The sequence below is a fragment of the Pseudochaenichthys georgianus genome, chromosome 13 (genome assembly GCF_902827115.2).
Source record: "Pseudochaenichthys georgianus chromosome 13, fPseGeo1.2, whole genome shotgun sequence".
NCBI classification, from domain to species: Eukaryota; Metazoa; Chordata; class Actinopteri; order Perciformes; family Channichthyidae; genus Pseudochaenichthys; species Pseudochaenichthys georgianus.
The window spans coordinates 30503428-30527312 of NC_047515.1; the positions used below are offsets into that span (position 1 = coordinate 30503428).

At 39.5% G+C, this 23885-nt stretch overlaps 3 protein-coding genes across 8 annotated transcripts in view; 1 reads left to right on the plus strand and 2 right to left on the minus strand.

The window, feature by feature from the left end:
- fam168a (family with sequence similarity 168 member A) overlaps positions 1-10905 on the minus strand; it is a 28852-nt gene extending 17947 nt beyond the window's left edge. For 3 of the 5 annotated variants that reach the window (XM_034097640.2, XM_034097638.2, XM_034097637.2), the window contains exon 1: positions 10719-10904. The gene's annotated coding sequence lies outside the window, so the exon portion shown is untranslated. Of the gene's footprint in view, positions 1-10718 lie in introns of all 5 variants that reach the window. The other 2 variants (XM_034097636.2, XM_034097639.2) reach the window with 2 other exon arrangements.
- A 1466-nt stretch (positions 10906-12371) lies between these two features.
- kbtbd3 (kelch repeat and BTB (POZ) domain containing 3) lies at positions 12372-17394 on the plus strand. Of its 2 annotated transcripts, none has more exons than XM_034096834.2 (10): positions 12372-12580; positions 12903-13194; positions 13405-13570; positions 13960-14142; positions 14273-14446; positions 14542-14832; positions 15105-15347; positions 15464-15754; positions 15890-16039; positions 16680-17394. In XM_034096834.2, the coding sequence occupies exons 2-10, from the start codon at positions 12914-12916 to the stop codon at positions 16812-16814; spliced, it is 1914 nt and encodes a 637-aa protein (XP_033952725.1). In that variant the 5' UTR covers positions 12372-12580; positions 12903-12913; the 3' UTR covers positions 16815-17394. The 2 variants fall into 2 exon arrangements, with proteins under 2 accessions (XP_033952725.1, XP_033952726.1); XM_034096835.2 differs by having other exon boundaries at positions 12961-13194.
- Positions 17395-17480: 86 nt separating this feature from the next.
- Positions 17481-18853, minus strand: LOC117456962 (sarcolipin). Its single transcript, XM_034096837.2, has 2 exons — positions 18608-18853; positions 17481-18252 (listed from the first exon to the last, which is right to left on the minus strand). Exon 2 carries the CDS (start codon positions 18153-18155, stop codon positions 18060-18062), a length of 96 nt encoding a protein of 31 aa, XP_033952728.1. The 5' UTR covers positions 18156-18252; positions 18608-18853; the 3' UTR covers positions 17481-18059.
- Between the last annotated feature and the right edge of the window lie 5032 nt (positions 18854-23885).

Sequence of the window (23885 nt, forward strand, 5' to 3'; positions counted from 1 at the left end):
TAAGTGTTTTCACTCATCTGCCGACAGCTTTTGGCCTTAGGACTATCAAACAGTGACCATGTTAACCATGTGACCTCTAACAGCCAATGATTATCAACATGAAATTGGATTTTTGGTTTGGTTTGCACTGAGAACTGACACTAGCAAAATATGCTTTTTTGCTGTGAAGTGGATGTTGTTTTCAAATCTTATTTGAACACTTTGCAAATACTAAATGACACATTCCATTCAAGGTTCTCCTCACAAAGAACGGGAATCATCCAGTTTTTTACGAGATGTCTCAATACATCACATGGAAGTAAAAAATGATATTTTGATGATATTATGTCACACTTTTTTCAAATTCCTTGTTTTATCCCACCAAAGACTAATTGAAGTAATTAAATGATTAACAGTATAGACCGTATTCTCCTGTCCACAGTCTAATCCTTTCAGCTAATAATCGCTACCTTCATGCTGACATTAAAGTGTATTGGGAGCTTGCGATCCGTCTAGCACACACACGCTGACATTACAAAGGAGACCTTACAGCTCCATGTCTCCTCCAGAGTTATTTTACAGGACTTTGTTAAGCTTAAACTCTATTAGCGGGACTTCATTTGGGCTGAACTCAAAAGGTACAGCCTCAAGGCCTAGGTACAAAATCCCAGCAGCCTCACGGACAGAGCTGGGTGTGTTTGTGTCTATATTTAAATGCTTTGTGTGAGCTCAGTAATGTGGCAGTCAGCTTTTTCCTCGTTTCAGATCTTCAAAGATTATGCCGACATCAAATTAGTGAGGTGCATGTAATTATAAAAACGTGCATGTTGCAAAACAATAATGCCGGTTCCACTCCATAAAGGGGGATTCCTGCAGCCTAGGGGAGCAGTAGAGGTAATAATGAGGGAGGATGATTGTGAAAGAATAAAGCTCTCACTCACTCTCTCACTCAAACGCACACACAAAGAGCTACCATTCCTAGAGAACATGTACAATGCAACACAACCCCCACACTGACTATCCTCCCACATAATACCTCACCAGGCATCTACTCTTTAAAGCAACAAATCAAAACTGGTGGGCGTCATCACACTTCAGCGCAGGACAGAATAGCTGAAAAGCCTTTTTTTTTTATATATATATATATATATATATATATATATATATATATACAGAAGAAAGAAGCATTTCACTTTGGTTATATGAAAAAGGAAGCAGAGAAACAAAAAACGTTGGATATTAGAAGATACATTGCTGACGGTACTGTGATGGCTCAAAAATCTATTTGTTTCCTTTTTGACAAACATCCAGAAATGCATTCGGAGATCATGAGACAGATGTAGGATACTTTCAGTATGCTACATCTGCCAAGATGTGGATTTTATAACGGCATATTGTTTTATAGTTCAATGTTTTGGCTTCCAATATATTAAGACGAAACAAACCACAAACATTTTTATTTTTGGGTTCTGGGGAAACGTTATGGCCACATTTAATTATTTTCGTCATATTTATTGACGAAATGATTCCTCTATCGATATGCAACGATTAAGCAGCATTATAGCCCCTTAAAACCGTGTTGCAAACTTGAAGCAGTTCACATTGATAGATTGTTCTTATGTTCAAGGCCAGCAGCCTTTCCAACAACAGCATATGATATCTATCAAAACACAGGCCCAGAGGACAGACCAACTAAAGGGCCAAGTGTGTGACCAAATCCATCCTACTACAGTGCTCGAAGACAGTGCGATGGAATCAGCCCCTGTCCGTCCGGCCCTGCAGCAACCCTCTCCACACAGCCCTGGGCTATTTTAGATCTAGGACAGCTCTATACATTTTGGGACAGCATCTCCCCTTTTCTCTGTGCTGGCTTCCTCCTCCTCTATTCTTCTTTTCAAAGTCATCTCATCAGTCACACACCTCATGGGCCTGCATCTCTGGATTATTTGCAAATATTGTCACAGCCCACTTTAAATGGAAATGTTACCATGAAATACATACCATTCAACATTATCCATTTATTGAGATTTCTACTCTGTGGTGCTTGGTTTCTAACAAACATTTGATGTATAAGGACTACAGAAAAGGTGAAAGGTTTTGACACAGAGGTCAATATTTTGTCTCTGATACAGACAGTAAAAATGTGCATGAATTCATGATGAAGAATGAAATATAAAATGTACAGTTTATGCTCTACAAAGTTAATAGCGTCACCTTCAGTGAGAAAAATTAACAAAAAGGGTGGTGACAAAGTTGTCAACAACAAGTGTATAAATAATAATTAAAAAAAATTGTAAGGGGCTTCTGTCCAATGTTATTGATTAGGGCACATTAAGTTAGTTGATTTCCAATGACTTCCATAGCAGCTAGGGAATTAGAACATCGATAGTAGGCATGAAAGATACTACAAGCCAGGAAATCTATGGCCAGACCAGATAACCAGATGAGGGATTGAGAGGAATATTTAATGAGAGATGTGTAAATAATCAAAGGACACAGCCAGAAAATTGTAATTACCTCTGATGGATCATTAGTTAATGTCATTGCCAAACATGTAGACTTTGAAAGGCCCTCAAAGGGACAGTGTAAAGCAGTATGTGTTGCTGTTATAACGCTTACTTTTTGCCCCTTGCAATTGTACCTTTGTATTAAACAAGTTCAATAACACATGATTATTAATGGGATTTTACCGACTAATGTTTAGTTGCATATAGAAACGCAACAGAACACACATTTCCAGTATTTAGCAGTTAGTGAATGTACCCATGCCTTCATGATAGGCAGGCAGAAAAGCGCTGCAGGCAAAAAAAAGCTACAGAAAAAGCTGACCGTGGCATGCCTGTACACGGTATAGCTTAGTCGATCCTTGTGTAATCAATTATGTCATAACAATATAAAGTCTCTGGTGCATCCTTGGCCTGGAGTAGTGTCTTTCTTTATCTTGACGACAAGCCACACTTACAGAATGCATTACACTCAAGAGTAGGGTTGGGTACCGAGAACCGGTTCCGAAACGGAACCGGTTCCGAAACGGAACCGGTTCCAACATTTCGATTCCAACAGCATCATTTAGAAATGTGAATTTCGGTTCCGCTTTTCGATGCCTGAGGAAATGTTTCTCGCCGCTCTCCGTAGCCTACTGTATGACTGCGGCGGGGCGGGAAATGTAGTGTTGTACCTACACTTCCTACAGCGTAACCTGGGACCAGGGCCGGCCCGTCGCACTGGCGTTATAGATGTTCGCCTAGGGCGACAGATCTGTGGAGGCGCTGCGCTGACGGCTCTGGGAGAAGAAAAAAAAGTTTTGACCATTGGTGCTCATCCTAATTTTCGGCCTTGATGTAACACCATTCATAATTAAGTAAATGTAACACCCTTTTCATCCCGGTTACACTTTTCATTTGCCCTGTACGATGGGCGCTGTAAGTGATGAAAATGGGGGATGTTGGCTTATCTGGCACCCGCAGCTCACAGCCAAAGTGTGAGCGAGCGTGGGAACGAGCGAGGGAGAAAGGGAGGGTGCACCGGTACGCGCTGTTGTTATTAAAATCTGGTGCTAGCTGCTCTAACGGATATTAGAAGAACATGTTTCTACAATAATGTGGAGGGAGAGTCCTCTCCAGTCAGACTGAGAGGCTGATAACTACAGCTCAGTGAGGTAGAATTACTAACAAATAACTGCTAACAGAGCACTTGTATACTAATAAAGGACTGGCTTATCTATAGCCAGTTGAGTAGCACTTGAAATACTTGGCTCTATGAAACCTGATGTACTTATATGATTCTGTTTTCTTCAAGGTTGTGTCTTCCTGGTCGAATGTACTTATTGTAAGTCGCTTTGGATAAAAGCGTCAGCTAAATGCAATGTAATGTAAAGGACTCTTGAGTGTTTAAATTGTTCACTTTAGTCTAAGTCAGGGATGGGCAAATGGCGGCCCGCGGGCCGCATGCGGCCCCCACCCCCTCTTTTTGCGGCCCTCAGATTAATTTATAAACAACATAATTAAAAAAAAAAATGTTTAAAAAAAATATATATATTTTTTTTGAACTTGTAGTAGGCTACAGATACCGCCCACTAGACTCCTAGTTACGTCACGAGCTGCGTAGAAGAATTTCAAATACCGCGAAAATAATCTGTGACGCATTTGTGTGTATTGTGTTTATTTCCCGGGGAAACCCTCACAAGAAACACCGGCTGTTGTTATGCCTGCTGTGACGTTAAGTTGCCTCTTGTAATTATGCCTTTACAAGCTTAAAAGTTGTTTTTATCATCTGAATTTGGCGAAACAAGTTTAATATTCTTAAAACCAAGACTTTGTTTATTTGAAATCAGATGAAAACAAACTGTCACGGACCCTGCCGTGTTATCTATGATTACTACGCTTTTCATTCATAATTTCAGCGGGAGGGAGGGGGAGTGGTGCTGAGGAACAGCAGAGTGCGGGCTGACAGGTGTCTGTGCGGACATTCCCCTTATTGTGGAATAAGGGGAATGCAGAGACAGGCTACAAGTGTTTTAGGTTCAAGTTAGACAACTAATGTCTGGGTTAGTGTTCATGACTTCATGTGTATGTCATCTAATGGTTAATCTCAATACACACACATTTTCCGTGCTTTCCAATAGTTTAAAATAGTTTTATTCCACTGTTTAATAACCTGTTCAATACAAACATGCCACTTGTAAAAATGAAATAAAATGGCTGTGAACTGATATTTGTTTAGTGAGCTTATTAGAGGATGTTCCCATTTTTTGGGGATGTTCCCTTTGATTGTAAAATGTCAATGAAGATGTCAGACTTAGTATATTTGTTAATACTTACATACAACACATGGAATTTGTGTGTGTGTGTGTTCCAAGTGAATCTGCGGCCCCCTGGTGGCCAGTAAATCAATGATGTGGCCCCACCATCAAAGTTGCCCATCCCTGGTCTAAGTTATCTCAGTGAGTCTCAAACGTTTTGATCACAATGTATGTAAACACATATTTCCAAGGCACTCCTTTATAATTATTGGGATAAAAACAGGTTTGAAATCATTCCAATGTATACTATAGGACAGTAAACCAAACATATCGTTTTAAACTGGAGATAAAAAAATATGCATAAATAAAATAGTAAGATATGAATGAACAACAAAAATAAAATACGTTACATGTATTTGTTATTGGCTATGGTAGGTTATTGGTTATGTTCACATACTTGTTTAATTATTCAAATGTAAACCGACCTTTTTCATATGGGTGTTTAGAGTTGTACCCCCTAGATCTAGTCTCTAGTAATTCTGCTTAAAGTGCACCAGATTGAAGCATTTTACTTCAAAATGTTCAAACATTTCTTTCCGGTATGCCCGAGAAGGCAGATATGCTTGTTTTTCTCAACAAGAACTGGGGGGGGGGGGGGGTTTCCTTTAAAAGTTGGACTTATGCACTGTTGTAGCTTCAGTGGTTCTCAGGTTACAGTTACATAGCAGTGAATATAAACAGACTGATTAATGTGAATATTACTGTAAACTAACCTGTGTAAAAGTTTCTCGAATAATTGTAAACATTTTTGCATGTATAGTTTTTTTTACCCTGCCACTCAAAGAATCGGAATTGAGAACCGTTAAGAACCGGAATCGAAAAGTAGAATCGTGGAAATTCAAATGATACCCAACCCTACTCAAGAGTAGGGCTGCACCATTCATATAAAAAAAAAAAAAAAAATCTAATTGTGATTTTTCTGACAAATATTGCGATATTTGTTTTTAAACGACCCAACGGAAGTTTATTGTAAAATGCGGCCATAACTCGAAGGTCGTATCAACGTACTCCCGTCTCTAGTACCCCGAGCTACGAGTGAAAGAACTAAACTTACATGAAACTTCCGTTGGGTTGCTTTAAAGTCAAGCTTCAGTTTAAGATTCACCCTGTAATATATGTAAAACATGTGATGGAGCATTACTAACCTGACTCAGATGGTTTGTTTCACCGAACCATCTAGGAAAGCTCCATTGGAAGCCATTTGGAAAGGGCAGGCACTTTCAAAAATACTTGGCAGGTGATTGGATCAATCTGTCTATCACCTTCTATCATGGGCAACTTCTGATTGATTAACAATGGCTGGTACATGTGGAGCACAGCACTTCTGATTGGTGTGGATGACTGACACAAAGAAAAATAAAAAAAGGCTTTGCGATTTCGATTTAAGATCGATGAATGAACCAGGTACATCGCACCTTATTGATGACTTTACACAACATGATTAAGATTGGGGAGCAAATAATGAGCTGCTAGCAAGACTTAAGTTCTTATTTGGCCATGAATTTGATGTTCAATTTAATTAAAAAAACGTTTAAACATCTTACATTCTACTTTGGAAAGACAATGTTGATTGAGTTTTACTATGGAAGGTGGTCATCATGACCCTGCAGAAAACTAATATAATAAATAACAATGGACGTAAACGCTAAATAAAGCTTGAGGTTTCAAAAAAGATATATAATTTGCGAATGAGCCTGCTGAAGAATGTGTTCCTAGGTAGAGCGAAAACAACATTCATGCACAGTAGGGCTGTAAAGGTATCCGTATTCGTCCCGTACCGTCACGGTTTGGCACATGCAGTCACACGGCGAATACGCCTTTTTTTACGACTGGGAAAAAAGTCTGCCACTCAGGGCAGTATTACACTATATATAATCCAGGGGGCGGTATTGCGCCTAAAAGCCAGCCGCTGGTAAATAACAAATGAAGAACAAGAACAAAACGAACACAATACATGAAGATGAAAAGTTAGTAGCTATGGCGAGTTCACACAACACACAGGAGCTAGAAGACACACCTGCTTCTTTTAAATCAGGTGTGTGGGAACATTTTGGGTTCCCTGTGGACTACAACAATGATGGGGTGCGAGTTGTGGATCGGACAAGGACGGTGTGTCGGCGTTGTTCGACAGCGGTGCGGTATGCTAGTGGTAACATGTCAAACATGCTCAATCACATCCGAGTCAGTCTCAGTCCCCAGCAAGAGGGTTTTCTCGACGGCAGGTGACATAGTTACCACCAACAGATCTGCCCTCACTACTGACAATGTAGACAAACTCATCTTTTTGAAGAAAAACTTGAAAATAGAGTAAAGCTTGAGTACCTTTATTTAGGCATAATGGCCTCACACACTCACAAGTTAATTACACATGTTAGACATTGCTCCTAAAGGTACAGATTTGTTTTTGTTTTATATGCATCATTGTATTTATTTTATATTTTGACATCAGGTGATGTAATACAGTTCTGTATTGCCTTTTATTGATCCTGATTGAAACACTTTCTTATTATTTATTTAAATATTTTCAAGACATTCTTTTTAGTTGACATCAGCCATTATAAATATGGCCATCTGAGTGTGTGTGTGTGTTACTGTTTGTAGTTTGTTTTTAACTGTGTAATACAATTAATGATTCAAAATGTAATGCAATATGGCCTGCTGTTGAGGTGACACTTGACAAACAGGCTATGATGTAACATCATGGCCTGTTTTATAATAATCATTATTCAAATAAAATAGAAATATTACTGGGTTCTTTGTTAACAAAAACATTTCAATTTTTCTTTTGTCACAAGATCATCATTAATGATGAGCTTACAATTTGCTGATCAGTTCCAGGCAGTCATTGAAAAGTATTTTGAGATTTCCAAAGACAGGGCCAACTAGGTCTTGTATCTATAAACACACCCATACAAATAGTGTCCCAAATGTAGGCAAACTTTTGATTACATGACTATATCCAGCTGAGTCTTTCTGGGTGTGTCAAAACACAAACTGTGTCCCACTTTTCAAAAACACTACAAGATACGTTTTTGGTCAGTACATGTTACACGTTATTGTGTTAATATTCAGGGTAGAATTAAATATAGTTGTATGTGTTATGAATACAAATATGAATCAGGCAATAAGCATAATAAGTTTACTGTAAGGCCACTATGTTGAATCAAACTCAGAATAAAGGAATTCTGTTCGTGTTAAATGTTTTACTGGCAAACTTGCGAAAACCAGCTAAATGTATATTTCTTTGTTCTCTCGGCTCTTACTTCACTCTACACATTTCATTTGTTTTGGTCTAGCTTTATTCCAGCCGCTTGTATTGAAGAATACTTTCAAACATGTCAGACAGTATCAATTATTTATAATTAGATATATGTTCACCTTTAACACTGCTACAGCATGAAAACATTATGTTGAACATGACAGTAGGTATCAGTAATAAACAGCCCACAGTGCAGACATGTGTTTATTTGCATGTGTACTGTGTGTGTTCACACAGTTGCAAACCCCAGAGATGACTTGACAGCTAAATGCACCACAACTTTGCCCCCAGGGATCATCTCAAACTGCCACTGTATACATTCAAATACACTTCTTAAATAACAGCTTTTGTAAACTAATAATTTGGGGTTTTGGACTGGCTTTGTGAAATCAACAATTTTATAGACTAAACGAAGTTATGGACATTTATGTACAAATCTAAACAATAGTTGATGAAACACTATCTTTGGTAAATAACCACAATCATTAAATTATCTCATCAATGTCCTTGTTGTCAAACATCACTGACCTTACAGCTAGTATAACCATGCAAATGATTGTATCTGATATTTTTCTAATAAAAAAAATACTGGTCAACAAGTCAAGGGGATTGTCAGCTGGACAACAAAGGAGGGGGAATTTAAAGCCACCGTCTGTAAGCATCTTGTTCCCTGGTCTCTGATGAGCAGCTCATTAAGTGGTTCAGACCACACGGGATTGAAGCGCTAGAAAGATAACAGTCTGTTATAGAAACACTGACTCGTGTACCATTAAGTGACTCCAGCTTTATAGTCTGACAGTTTTACGGCTGCATTGTACTGCCCACCCTTAATACATACAAGACTGTTCCTAACGCTTGCCAAAACCCATTCCCCCCTCCTTTCCTCTAGCATGGCAGACAGGGGTCACCTTAGACTGCCTTCATCAAGGGGATGTAACTCTGCCACATGCTTCTTGATCACACTAGAGTCTTAAAAAGGTTGTGAAAAGCCTTCATGATTTTTGTTGGGCAGAAACAAAATAACTCGAATGTTCCGGTTTTGCAGATGCCATTTGAACTGTACACAGATCATTTTAAACTGTGTTTTTCTGGCAAGGGCCAAGAAATCCCTTTAGAACGATAAGGCTTCTTGAATTAAATGGGATTAGAAGTCAATGTTCAAAGCAGGTAATCCCCCCAAAAGAAGAGATGAACGCAAAGAGGATTCATTTCACTGATAACACTAGTCATAAGAGAGAAGATGAGAAATGTGCCTTTAGCATTTTGTGTAATCCTGTCTCTTTTGAACTATGTGAAGCTCAGCTTAGTTTTTGTATTCTGTGCCACCAGAGTAAGGTGATACCATGTTAGACTGTTGTATCTCTACTAGAGCTGAATGGTTAGGAACAATTTAAACCGAAAGGTTCATAATTAATTCATTGTTTAAGTTGTTCGTGAAGCAAAAATGCCTAACACTGTGTCAAGGCTGATTTAATCTGCCTGATGTGCTAGTAAAATCAAAATGTTTGGATTTGTTCAGAGAGTTGATCAAACAAAGCATGCGATAAGGATTAAGGATGTCATTGAGGTCATCTGTCATTGTGTAGACGGAACAATAATTGTACAATCAAAAACTAGTCAGCAAATATAAAGCACAGAAAATAGTTGTTAGTTGCTACCCAGATAAATCTGTATTATACTTTGTCCAATAGCAGCTGATGTCTTTATGTAATTAAACATTTAGAGGAACCACATGTTTATGTTGAACCGTACGTGGTGTAGAAAGACTTTGCTAAGGTGAACCATTTAAATCTAGTGCACAACTATTTTCATATGCAGAAAAGACGCTACACTTAAAAACATTGTTCAAACACACCAGAGATGCAGCAGAAAACTCCGTCAATACCCCATTAGTTCCACTTCAAAATACGATTGTTTTGTTCATAATGGAGGCTGTAGCCTGGGGGACACAGTCTAGCATGCACGCGTTTGTATATACCACCACCTTACTGGTTAATATGTAGTTATATATCCATCAGAGTATTGCATGTACTGGCATTACACTGCATTCCTGGGATAGCAAGCAACGCCAAAACAGCCATGGTTGGACAAAAATGGTCACAGTCAAACAAGCTTAAGACACCATTTTGAAAATCCACCGATTTCTAGATAACAACTCCGAGATGCCATCTTGCCAATTATCACCAGATTAGCTACCGTTAGCATGGCTATTCAACCATTCCGAAACACCCCTATGGAGGAATATGTGCTGCTCACATAATAGTAACGTTAGCTTGTATGCTAGCCTGAAAAAAGCATCGCTAACCCGTAGCATCCTCGCATCCCTCGGCACACGCTGCTAAAAAATTGCTAATTAGCGGGCTAGCTTGGTAAAGAATAGCAAACGACAATACAAAAAAACACTCACATTGGATCAGATATGGCTGCACCGGAACAACAGCAGCTACTGTTACCGCCTGGACGCAAACAACTAAGGAAATACAAAACCTTGCGATACGGCAGTTAATGTCGGTTTGTTTGCGTTATTTAAACTAGCCCCTTTAGCTTAGCGCGCTAGTTCCACCACGGAGGACAATTGAAAGGATACTGAGGAGGAAAAAAACCCTGAAAAAACGAACCACTACCAAGTCGACACATGGACATTGCTGTCCTCCATGATAAACATCGGACGAGACTTACCTAAACCACTCGGTCGAACAGCAAAAAGATTCCCGTGTGCGTACGTGCTTTCTCCTGTGTCTGCTCTGGGTCGGTGCGGACTGGCTCAGCTACAGCAGCGTTTTGTCGGACCAGTGGCGCAGAGAAGACAGCTTTCACCCGAAGAGACGGCCACCGTGTGGGGGATGGGGATGCACTGCCGGGAGGGAGGGAGAGAGTATGGGAGGGATGCAGGGATGTAAGGAGAGAGGAGGGGGGGTCCCACCGATAACATATATAGAGAGGCTTTGATAAAAACCAAATAGTAATAGAATAAAGGTCTATATTGTTATAACCAAAAGCAAAAACAGCAGATGAGACACAATACCGTTAGTTACTGTTGTTCCGTTTGACTGATACTGTTCGTACTCTCAATTATTAAATAATAGAACATTTGATTTTAATAGTTAATGCGAATATTAAAGGCTAGTCCACTAATGCATGCATAATACATACTAGATGAAAAATATGAAGGAAGATGGTCTATTGATAGCCTGTTGTATAATAACACTGTTACTTCTTTGTTCTTTTTTGTGTGTGTTCACTTTCTGAATTGTGTCCGTGTTTTTGCATTGATAAGAAATTACCAATATCAGCATGTCGTTGCATTATAATATTATTATCATGCGTATGGCACTGTGGTAATATAAGTGTATGTTTACAAAAATCTGCCGTTATGCATCTATGAGATCAACATTTTCAGGCAGGAAAGTGTTATTTGGTCAGCAGCACTGTGGTGGTGAAACGGTATTACAGCACGGCTGCACGTTCACAAATTCATAGGTTTTCGCTTCGTGCATAAACCTGGCATAAACCCAACCACAAATGTTGCTTCACAGCAAGGCAACGCCGCCCAGTGGTTATGAGTTGCTTTGCATCACAATGACTGAGTTATTCTAAATCTACACAGTCTGTGAACATAGGACTACCTGAAACCCACATTAAATTGTATCTTGATGCCAAATCGTGCATTTATTATGCTATCTATTTTATTTAAATGTAAAAATGTTTTAAAAATAATTTTACAGTTGTATTGCATTATCATTAAAACACATGATCTGCCACTTTCAATATAAATCCTACTTACTGTTCATAGTCTAAACACTATTTTTGGACACCAATACGTATTGTAGGATACATTCATCAGAAGTCCATGTATTTTCCTTCAGTATTTATTTATTTGCAATTTGAATCACACAAATAACCCTTGATTTGTATGCTTGTTGGCTTAGGCCTATTGGGGGTTTGGAATTGTTATATATATTTATATAATATATGTACAACTTGTTTTTCACATACTTTTGAAGTCCTGTATTACATGAATAAATACGAATTCAGGGAAATTACTGACACATACAGCTCCAGCGACAAAGGATTTGCTTTTAGGCAAAACGCATAATTCCAGATGGTATTTGTGAACCCCTCGATAATATCGATATGGAATTGAAAACTGGTGAAGTGTCTACACTGGACCAAACTATTTTCGTAGTCTATGATTGGAGACTCCCACGGAGTTATAAGGCTTAGCCTACGGGTTTAACCCATAGGTTTAACCCGTACTGTTACGACCAATTCCAGAGAACTACAGGTCCCAGCTGCCCTTGCGCACCACTACCACCACAAACAAAGAAGAGCCGCATACACACAACTCGCGGGGATTTGAAAAAACATTGAAACATCTAAATATAATTAACAAAACGGCGCACTTTTAACAAGGATGATGTTACGTACAACTGTAACGGCAAGGAAATCAAAGACTCTCCGAGACATCGCGTGATTTCACGCTTCCGGAAGTTAAATAGCATGACAGAGAGAGAGAGAGAACTGTCCGAGGTGCTGACACTGTGAGTAGTGCTGGTGCATGTCCTGATTCAGTCTACATACCTGTATTTTCTTATGCATGTTTTACCATCAACTTTACCTACTCTGTAGTTTCCATACCTGTGTTTTGAACTGAATATTGTGTTCACCATAATAAATGGGCAAATCACAACATCTCTTCTTGAACTGTTCTCAGTTATGTTATGTTTGATATCTACTCACCTCACTCACACACAGACACATATTCTTGTATTACATCATAAGACACACTATTACACTACTCTTTGAATATGCATCATGATCTTTGATTGTTTCCCTCCCATTTATGTATAAATACATTGTCAGAATTTGGGAAGATGGATGAATCACAAGTGTCCTGTATCCTCAATGCCGAAAACTGCAGCAGCAGCAGCAGCAGCAGTGCCCTCAGCAGTAAAACTGGCAACACTCCACAATGCAACGGTGCTTCAGAGTGCAGGACCCTGCTCCATCTCCCTGAGTCACACGGTCTCCAGCTACTGAGTGTGCTCAGATCATTCAGGGAGCAAGGCCTGCTGTTTGACTTCACCATTAAGGTCCAGGAACAAAGTTTTCCCTGCCATCGATGTGTCCTTGCAGCATGCAGCGATTTTTTCAGGTATCTATCTATCTATCTATCTATCTATCTATCTATCTATCTATCTATCTATCTATCTATCTATCTATCTATCTATCTATCTATATTTCTATCTATCCATCTATCTATCTTTCTATCTATCCATCTATCTATCTTTCTATCTATCCATCTATCTATCTTTCTATCTATCGATCTATCTATCTAGTTTGTTGATAACTTCTCTGTGTTTAGGGCCATGTTTGAGGTGGATATGCGAGAGCGTGGTGATGGTTCAGTGACTCTGGGTAACCAGTGTCCAGTGGCAGTGCGTTTATTCCTGGACTTTGCCTATTCAGGAGAGATGCTCATCACTGATAGCAATGTAGACATGCTGTTTCAGCTTGCTTCTTTTCTGCAGGTAGAAATACATTATAATTTCTTCTTTCTATTTATATAAACATAAAGTACCTTGGGACAAGTCAACCAAGTGTGTGCCTTTTACCAGCGCCTTCCCACGTAGCTCAGAGTGTAGTATACAAAAACCTGAATTTGTATTGAAATGTCACAGGTTTAAAAAATAAAATTACCAAAGGCTATATTCATTAGCTACGGTACACCCTTACAGATGTTTTCAACCTTCTTGACTAATTACACCTCCTCTCATGGCTGTGTGGTAATGTGAAAACACCTGAGTGGGTGTATAGAGTTAAATAATTTGAAGAATAACATCGATTAATCATCAAGTTGCTTAGTAAGATACATATCTCTCAGTGACAGTTTTTGAATATGTATTGTATGTGTCCTCAGGTCTCAGTCTTGTCCGAAGCGTGCAGCAACTTCGTGATAAGAGCCATGGATCTCAGTAACTGCCTGTCCCTATTCTCCCTTGCTGAGGCCTACGGCTCTGCATCCCTCCTCCAAAGTGCCAATGAGTTTGTGGTTCAGAACTTCGCTGAGCTTTCCAAAACCCATGACTTCCTGGATATGCAGGTACAACTGACAAGATAATGAAGATAGTATATCCTAGAAGCTGATTTTGATGTAGCGGCATATGAAGATTATAATTCAATAAAGCCATATGAAGACACTCAGTATTAATCATTTCATCTGCTTCTCATAGGTGAATGTGTTGGAAGCATGCCTGAGGTCAGATGCTCTAAATGTGCCCAGTGAGGAGGCTGTGGTGATGTCTCTTCTTAGATGGATACGCCATGATCTCTCGGAAAGACAAAAGCTGTTGCCGGGTTTGTTATCTCTAACCAGATTCCACCACCTACCTGCACCTGTACTAAAGGTAAGAGCATGCTGCATGTACAATATGTTTGTATTTTACATGTGGTCGTATTATAGTCTCACCCTTCCTTTGTGACACCTTACAATGCCTCTTAGACTCTGCGTGATGCAGATGATCTCCTCTGCAATAGTGAGTCCTGCCTCGCCCTGCTCTCTGAAGCTCAGAGCAGGCAGGATCAGTACAGCGGCCTGCTCTCTGACGCCAGGCCAGCCACCACACAGAGCTACATCTTCATCCACAAAACAGAGGAGAATGGCGAGATCCGCCACAGCTTCTGCTACCATCTGGAGACAGACCAGTGGAAAGAGCTGGGAACAGGGCACGGAGAGGGGACGGCCATGATGCCAGACCCACCGGGTTCCTACCTTACCAGCTTTGCTGAGAAGGTACGTTTGAGATTGAACGTTGCTGCTATTAAGCGCAGAGTCTCCTAACCTTCTTCTCTTTGAAATTGTCAACTTATGCACCCCTTACTGCAAGTAAAAGCTTTGGTGTTGGCCCAGGTTATACGTTTTATTTTCCAGATTGTTTTCTTTGAAATGTTCTAAGAGACCCCCAGAGGTTAAAGTATCCACTATGTTATAAGTAATAAAACAATAATTATTAAAAGTCAGAACAATAAACCATCATTTTCTTATCTTTCCACTGTATCACTAAGATATTTGTGACAGGTGGATGCCGGGGGAACTGTTGCCGGGCAATACGTCTCCATGTGGCCGAGCCGTTCCATGACGCCACAGATGAGGTTTGGTGCTTCTGTCCTGTGACCCTCACCTGCACGCCGGCTCCAGCCATGCTGAAGCCCAGAACCACACACACAGCTGTAACCTGCCTGGACCGTATCTACGTCATTGGAGGACGGACAAGGGGATCCAGAGGGGGGGCTCCCAGTCTGCTGGAGGTAACAGTGTACCCTTTATGGACGATTATGACCAGATTCTTGGTTAAGATGTCCTTTCATTATTACATTTGTATTGTGCCAGTACAAATATTGTTCTTTTCTAAAATATTTTCCAGGTGGAGTATTTTAATCCTCTGACCCAGACCTGGAGCTCAGTCAGCCCACTGCCCACCGCCATCTACTACCCTGAGGCCAGTGCTTGTGGCAGTGTTATCTATACACTGGGGTCAGAAGTGGAGATAACAGATTCCTTTAACCCTTCACTGGACTGCTTCTTCAGCTATGACGCACAGCAGGACCAGTGGAGCCGCCTGGTGGCAGAGTTTGGACAATTCTTCCATGCTACCCTGGTCAAGGCAGTGTCAATAGATAACACACTGCACATCTGTGACCTGTCCACTTACAAGGTGAGCCCTCAGCTGGGCATGAATGAATGAATGAGTTGTCATTATTGTATCTCAATGTGTTTATAGTTTAAGCTTTCCTAGGACTGTTTAAATAATGAAACACAGAGTTTCAAAAGTGTGACTTTTCCCATCCAGGTCTACAGTTTTTGTCCAGAGACCTGCGTGTGGAAGGGTCAAGGGTCCTTTGAGTGTGCTGGTTTCAACGCAGGAGCAGTGGGTATGAAAGACAAAATCTACATCCTGGGTGGAGACTATTCACCTGATGAGATCACTGATGAAGTTCAGGTAGGAGAAGCTTTTATCTATAGTAGCTGACCTACTGAGACGTTTTAAGTCATATTTCTTAACTAAAGGCACAGGCCACCAAATCTGTCAACATGGATCTTAATGGTAAATTGTCTCTGCTTTGAGGAAGCCTGGAAGAAGTGACCAGTAATGATCAACTAGATAACTATTGACATATTCATAAATATAGTCAACATTGAACAAATAAGGCTTGCTATTTTTGTCAGTTTATTGTTTTAAAGTGTTAGTTTCAAGCAATATGTATCGAGTAATTTTGCCATGATATCTCTATATTCACACTGCATATGAAGAGTACGTTATTTATTATTACTCTCACTTAGATTTTATTTATCACAATTACAGTAAATAATTCAAGAGGAAAGCTTATTTATGATATTAGAATGATAGTTATTGATTTACTAGCAAGGACACACCAAAGACCAACAATATGTGATTAAAGTGTAAATGAGTAACAACAACGAGAATGGATGGAAATAAGAGAGGAGATGGTTTGGATAATACCTGGAGATGGTAGAGAAATTAAGGTTTTTAATAGGAATAAAAGAGGAAAATTGAGTTAAAGGTATAACCTGACGTCTGCTGATATTTCTCTTTCTGTGTTTCCTTGTGGCCTGTACAGGTGTACCACAGTGGGAGAAGTCAATGGGAGGAAGTGGCTCCCATGCCCAGAGCGCTCACTGAGTTCCACTGTCAGCTCATCAGCTTCAACAGATACAAAGACCCATGGGGGGACACAGCAGATACACACTCTTGAATAGTTGATTTGCATGTGTGTTACATGTCTCTGATGGATGCTGGACAGCTGACAGAGGGAAAGACAACCTTCCACCAACACCACATCTTTCTCACATCATTATAACAAGACTGCACCTGAGCCAGATTATTTACTACTTTTTAATTTAAACATTTGCTTTAATATGTTCACTTTGCACGAGTGAGTTGTCTGCTGTCATAGGATCTTCGTTGTATTTAAATCGAAATGTGGTCCCTCCCATGGAGGAACCTTATTGAGCCAAAGACTACAGTATATTGGAAAGCCTATTTTAATAACTGACATATTTTGTTCTGATGATTTAGCTGATGGAAACCTGCTCATAGTATATTACTTTATTTAAAACTCAACACAAATCCTCTTGACAAAATTGTGTAAATAATCTTGTTGGATTTTCACTTTAATCTACTTGCCTTTATCCCGTTTAGCCTGTCATGTATCCATGCGTGCCCTTTTTCTCCTCTCATGAAATAACATTCTACATGTGATCAATACACAGATCTCCTGACAACTGAACCTATAGAGATGAACACTGTACCTTGGAAGAACATAATACGTTTGAGAAACCAGGAGGAGAAAAATATGGGCTTCATGGTGTAAACCACAAATGCGTTGTACGGTTGTGTTAAGAAACCTACAAAAATAATACAACAAATACCATAATGTTTTATTGGCAAGGAGTGAATATAAACATAATGCTTTATTAATTGAGTTGATGTGGTTTTTTTGAGTAGATACAGTGTCTGCATGTGATACATTCATCATCACGAGTAAAACAGAACAATAGCATGGTTTTATGTTTCAAAGGGCACATCAATGGCACAGTGACATGCATTGACACCACTGTTAGAAGGATTACATCTCTTTAAAAATAGAGCAGCAAGCCCCTGTTCTTTTATTTGTAATCACAAACATGTTTTCTGTAACTCCTCCTCTGGCCTTGTTCAGAAATTCAAAGTCACATTCAAAAACGTTTGAGAATAAATACACTGATCAGTTGACTTTGACATTTTCATTAATAATCTGCCCCATCTGTAACAAGCACATGGTTATAGGACACTAATGAAAGCTGAAGCTCTGGACCTGACCAGATTAAAAGAATGATAAGATGTAAACACTGTCTGAACATGAATCACTTAGCAGCAAAGTCCTACAGTAACAATGCTGGTTTTCCTCATATCGCTCCGACTCCTCACTCGGTCATCTCCTCTCTTCTTGTTCCATGATTTAGCCTTGGTAAGTTTTCACCAGCAGCCACATCAGCAGCACAGTGATTAAGACGATCGTGAAGTTGATAAACAGCTCCTGGACTGAGCGATCCATGGTGGTATGACACCCGAGGATAGGAGGAAAGAAGGAGACAAGAAGGAAGGATGCAGATGTGTTGGATGCTTTTACAAAGGTTTGGCTGGTCCTGGACCTGAGAGGTGCAAACAGCAGAAAACAATACATGATATATGTGTGTGTGTTTGTGTGTACATGTTTTGCCACCCTTTTGTTATTATAAATTCGAAGTCTAAGCCACTTCTCAGGCGGACATAATGTGCCCTTATATGTACACAAGGGATATAACGCATACTTCCACAAAGCATATAAATAAAAAACACATCATTATCACATAAACAAATAAATACCATTCCAAAATCCTTTTACACTTTTTCATTTCTTATTGTTAGTTGCATCATTTTGAATGGTTTTCTTTGAATTATTGGCCATATTTTTTTGTTACTAACAACAACAAATGACAACACAAAATAGAATCAGTGAGCTGTTACCTTTCCGCTTGGCACTGTAAGAAGAAGGAGGAGAAATCAGATATTCTTCTCTTTTCCAGCAGTACTTGACTTCAGAAAGCTTGTCTTCTCACTGGAAGCTTCTCTTGTGTGGCTCCTCTTCTCTGCAGCATCTACCAGCAGCTGTTCTTCTTGCCGTTGTCCCGTTCTCTGGACAGTGGAAGGGGCCTCTCCTAAAGTAGCCATCCTCAGCGGACCGCCCATGTTTCACATGCACACAGACTGATGTCACACACCTTTTTCACAATCTCATCCACTGGTGTACCACACAACAGAGGAGGGAGTCAGGGCTATTTATAAAACATTATTGCAGATAAAGGTGGATTACAGTGGTTGCAAATACAATACTCACAACTTCAGATGGATAAAGGAAACTGTAACAGTATCTGAGTATCTCTGTATGAGCCATATGCACAATGGGGAAACAAGTACAACAAAGCGTTTGAATCTAGCTGATGCCATTGTTCATCAATCTGTCACAGAGCATCTTTGCAAAAAAAAGGAAAGGTCAATTCCTCCCAGTTATCTCAATTTGAAATCTGAAAGTTATTAAAATACAATAAGGAGATGTGTTTGTCATTGGATAGGGTTGCCTTTAGAGCCTGGCACCTTTTCTAAATTGATTTCTATTAACTGATGGATGCACATAGCCTGGGCTTAACCAGATTCTGCTCCCCTCAGGGAAGTGCACCAATATACTGTATTAGCTCCGCTGGGATAAGTAGGTTTTATATAGCTCTATAGTGTAATAATGATCCCTGACCAAATTGTATATCAAACGTTTATCAATCAATCAATCAATCAATCAATCAATCAATCAATCAATCAATCAATCAATAAATCAATCAACCAATCAATCAGGTAAACTTTGTTTCAACTATATAAGTACTATGCATTGTAAGAAGATGAAAACACTCATGACTGTATGAGTAATATGGAGTTAAAGCTAGCAGCTAGTTAGCTAAGCTTAGCAAAATGTGTGGAAACACAGGAACAGAGAGCAAAGTCCACCGACCAGCAACTCTTTTTTCAGAGCTTTTATGTTGTACCTATCTAAAGATCCTATTCACTCCTGCTTCCAGCCTTTGAGCTAAGCTAAGCTAGGAGATGATAAACAGCTGCTGGCTAAAGTTCCATGTTTACGATGCAGTAATTGTTGTTGAATTTATTCCATCCAACTCTCCGCCAAGCAAACAAGTGCATTTGCCAAAATTATTACTTTATTATTAACAATTTTTTCTTTTTCTTGTGGTCGTGTCCACCCATTGTATTTTTGCATTGTTCTATGTTATGCTGGCGCTAAGAAAGGGATTTTTGACAATTGACCACAGCAAATCTCACACTTGGCAGCTGCTTAAAACGGTGTTATCTCTGAACTAATGTTAAACCCCCTTGACACAGACACCTTCTACTGTACACACAGAGGGGTTACAGCAGGACGGGCGTATGAGCTCGGGTAGCCTTGAACCTTTCCATTACAGGATTCCAAGGTCATTCACAGAGGATTAACAGATCAAAAAGACTGCCATTTTAGCACCATGCTGCCCTGCCAGCATCGGCCCAACAGCTATTTGACCCAGGGATTCCCATTGTCAGGGATATCTAGCGCTTGGGTGCTTGATTAAAGCAGGGTGAGTTGTCCAGGCATCTCTGTGTGGGGTGGACCATGGCCCACTCTGACAGCTGTGTGTTTGTGTATAAGCGCTGGCAGGGTTACCCTCCAAATCAGTGGAGATAGAGGGGTGTCAACAAGGCCTTAGAGTGAGACACCATTCCACACATTCTGGGACATTGAGTGTGTATGGTATGTTTGTGTGCGTGTGCGTGTGTGTGTGTGTGTGTGTGTGTGTGTGTGTGTGTGTGTGTGTGTGTGTGTGTGTGTGTGTGTGTGTGTGTGTGTGTGTGCATGTGTGTGTGTGTGTGTGTGTGTGTGTGTGTGTGTGTGTGTGTGTGTGTGTGTGTGTGTGTGTGTGTGTGCGTGTGTGTGCGTGTGTGTGTGTGTGTGTGTGTGTGTGTGTGTGTGTGTGTGTGTGTGTGTGTGTGTGTGTGTGTGTGTGTGTGTGTGTGTGTACATGCATACTGTATGTGCATGCATCAAGCCTTATTGGCTGAATTTGTTTAGTTATAGCAGAATTAACAAAATAGTGGACAAATCAACTTGATTAAGAATTCCTCTGCAGCTATGTATGCCATGAGACAATGAGCTATAAAATAAAGATGCTAAGCAGCTCATAATTAACATGTTCACGGTAGTTCAACATTCATGATTTACTGGAATACAATCAATAATGCTTAAATATATACAGATTTTACTATTATTTAAATTCTGCTCTACTTTAAAAAGTATATAGATATAGATAATATATTCTTACATCTGACAGCCAATTTAAAATTGAAAAAGGTAAGTCAAACAGGATTTGATGCAGAAAATGTGCTATGAAGAAAAGCATTTCCCTAATGCTCTTGTTGAATAAACACAAAAACGCCATGTGGTTTAGTCTGAACATTGGTGTACAAATAGCTGGCACTGAAAAAATTATTTAGCCCACAGCTTTGCCTTTTCGAGTGTTTAAATATGTTCCAGCAGCTTTGATTGAAGGGGAGATAGGAATTAATCTAAGCTGACAGAGAGATCATACGTTCAGCACTGTTCAGTCAAAGTCAATATTATTATCAATTTCTCTCTGTATGTGATACAAAATAACCTGTTCCATCACCCTTCATTGTTTTGGAGTATCTTTCTCCACAAGACAGATGTCTATTTCCACAGAGTACCAAGAGATCAGAATCACTATTTTAAAAAGAAGGATCCGGTTTCTTTATCCTTCCATCTCTCGCATGCAGTCCTGAGCTAATGAGACTAAGATGCCAGCAACTTCTTTGCCAGCCTCAAATCAAAGGGTAAAGGCATGCCTCAGGGTAAACAAATGGTCCCACGTTCTCACCATTATACTGCTCTTTCCGAGCGTGGCTGATGTGTGAGGTGAAGCTGCCCTTGAGCACTAGCAAGGGAAATATCTTCCTAATCTCCTGAGAGCGATATTTCCATTTGGCAGAACCTTGACACTCTTTGTTCACAAGTTCATAAATATCTAGCCAACTTGGCAACATTTTGTTAAAATTAGACTTATAAGATAAAGTTCAAAGTTTGTCTAACAAAAAAAAAGTAACGAAACAAAATTTCACTTCAAGCTTGAGGTTTTTATCATGTTACATGTTTATTTTTTATTTTGAATAGAACTTTGTTAGCTACTTCTCAACTGCTGTTTCCGAGATCACAAATGTACTTTGAACCTCAGCTTTTGCAGCTTGCATGGGAAGTCCTCTTAAAAAAGAAAAAGTGAAGTACAAAAAACTGCTCAATGTTCGCAGGAAGATTGTGTCACATTAGAAAGTTCCAGAGCAGCTACTAAGCAGAGCCAAAGGTTTAATCGTTTTCTCAACTTCTTACAATAAGATTAGGAAGTCAAATTGACTGATTGCAACACACTTGTCCATCAGAATTTTTTTAAAGAATTTAAAATTGATTCCTGCCCTTTGAATCAAACCATCTTTCCCCTCTTTAAAAAACGATTCTGTGCATGGGATAAACAAATAAATTCAAACAAAGAAGTGATCTTATTTATGTTATTTCAACAGTTTATTGTTGCAAACATTACATATTTGTAAATTATTTCCAAATCCTCGTGCTAGCCCTGATTAACTGCCCTACAAATGTACCTGATGCTCATAAAGAGTAGATTCTTTGTATTTTTAATAATTACACCGTTTTGAAAACAAGATGGAGCAGATTGTTGTTATGATGTTGGAAAGGGCAGCCTCCTGTGTCCTGTCTGACCAGCTGTTGTTTTGTCCAACCAACTGAGCATGCTGTTAAGATGAGGAAGGAACTTCCCACTGGCCAGCAGCTCAGCCTGGCACTGTAATTACTGAGATGGCTGAGGACAGGTGAGGGCCTCATTACACAACAAACCCGTGTATAATCGCACACACAGACGCACAAATGTTTCACTCTCATAAACACATACAAAAACGTCAACGTGCATGCAGGAACATATGCTTTAGAGGAATTCAGGGAGGGAGGGAAGAAGCAGAGAATGCAGCAAACCGGCAGAAAAAAACTATAGAATAGGCAAAGGTCATTTAAATTTAGCAACATGCCTGAATTTGAATGCTTGTATTTGAATAGCATCTGCCCTGATGTGTAGGATATTGAGTTTGTTAATGCATACCTGGCTCAGCCTGTGATAATACTCTTTCAATTGTAGGTAATATTAGAGTATCCTCAGTTGCCAGCATCTGAGTGCAGTCTGATGATGGATGAACGAATTGGATGGAAGTGGAATGGCAAACAGTCTCCCAAGGATAGTCATCCTACATACTTACACTTTTATCCCTTAGTATCAAGTTATCAAGGCCTATAGAATTATCCCTGGAGCATATTTGTCTGTCTTTTGTTGGGAGATTAGAAAGGCATGCAGCATGGATTTGCCACCAGGGTTTAGGTGCTATATAATGAAGCTACAGGGCAAACACTGGATGTCAGTAAGGCTTGAATACCAAGTGACAGATGATTAGCTCAGAAGAGAAAAGAGAAGGACTACTTACATAAAAAGGGCAAGAGTAATACGAGCTTGACATATATACACCACAATAGAACATTATGTCCCTGCATGGATAACCACTTGAAAATAAAATTTCAACCATGTACATTTCAAACACCTGTCTATTAGAAGGTCACTAGAGACACACATTGTTAGACATTGATTTGTAACCCGTTTACTGTACCTCTACTGTAGTGGGGTTTAAAGTACAATATATGTACATTAGGAGTACCTTAGAGTATAACTGTTTTAGCCTACTGTATTTTTGGTATAAATAATGATTATGTAACTGTGTTCTATAACACAGTAGGCCTACTGTTTATTCGTTTTGAATTGTTACACTGTAATGTTGTTATTACGAAATATTATTATTAAGGTTTACTGTATTCAATATAATAATAAGTATATCTTGTTGCCAGCAATTTAAAAGTAGAAGTAAAAGGGAGAAGCATGCAGGACTCTTACTTGTATTTGTACACACTATGGTTGTTGTAACTGAGAAATTCTTCCACCATAGAATTGTATATGTTCCTCTTGTGCTTTTTATGCTCTGACACGTTCAAAATATCTGCTCTGAAAAGGGTGGTCAGGGAGGACAGCAATGCTGTGTGGTGTCAGTGTGTAGTCAGTAAAAGTTTGCAGGTGCTGCTCTCGAG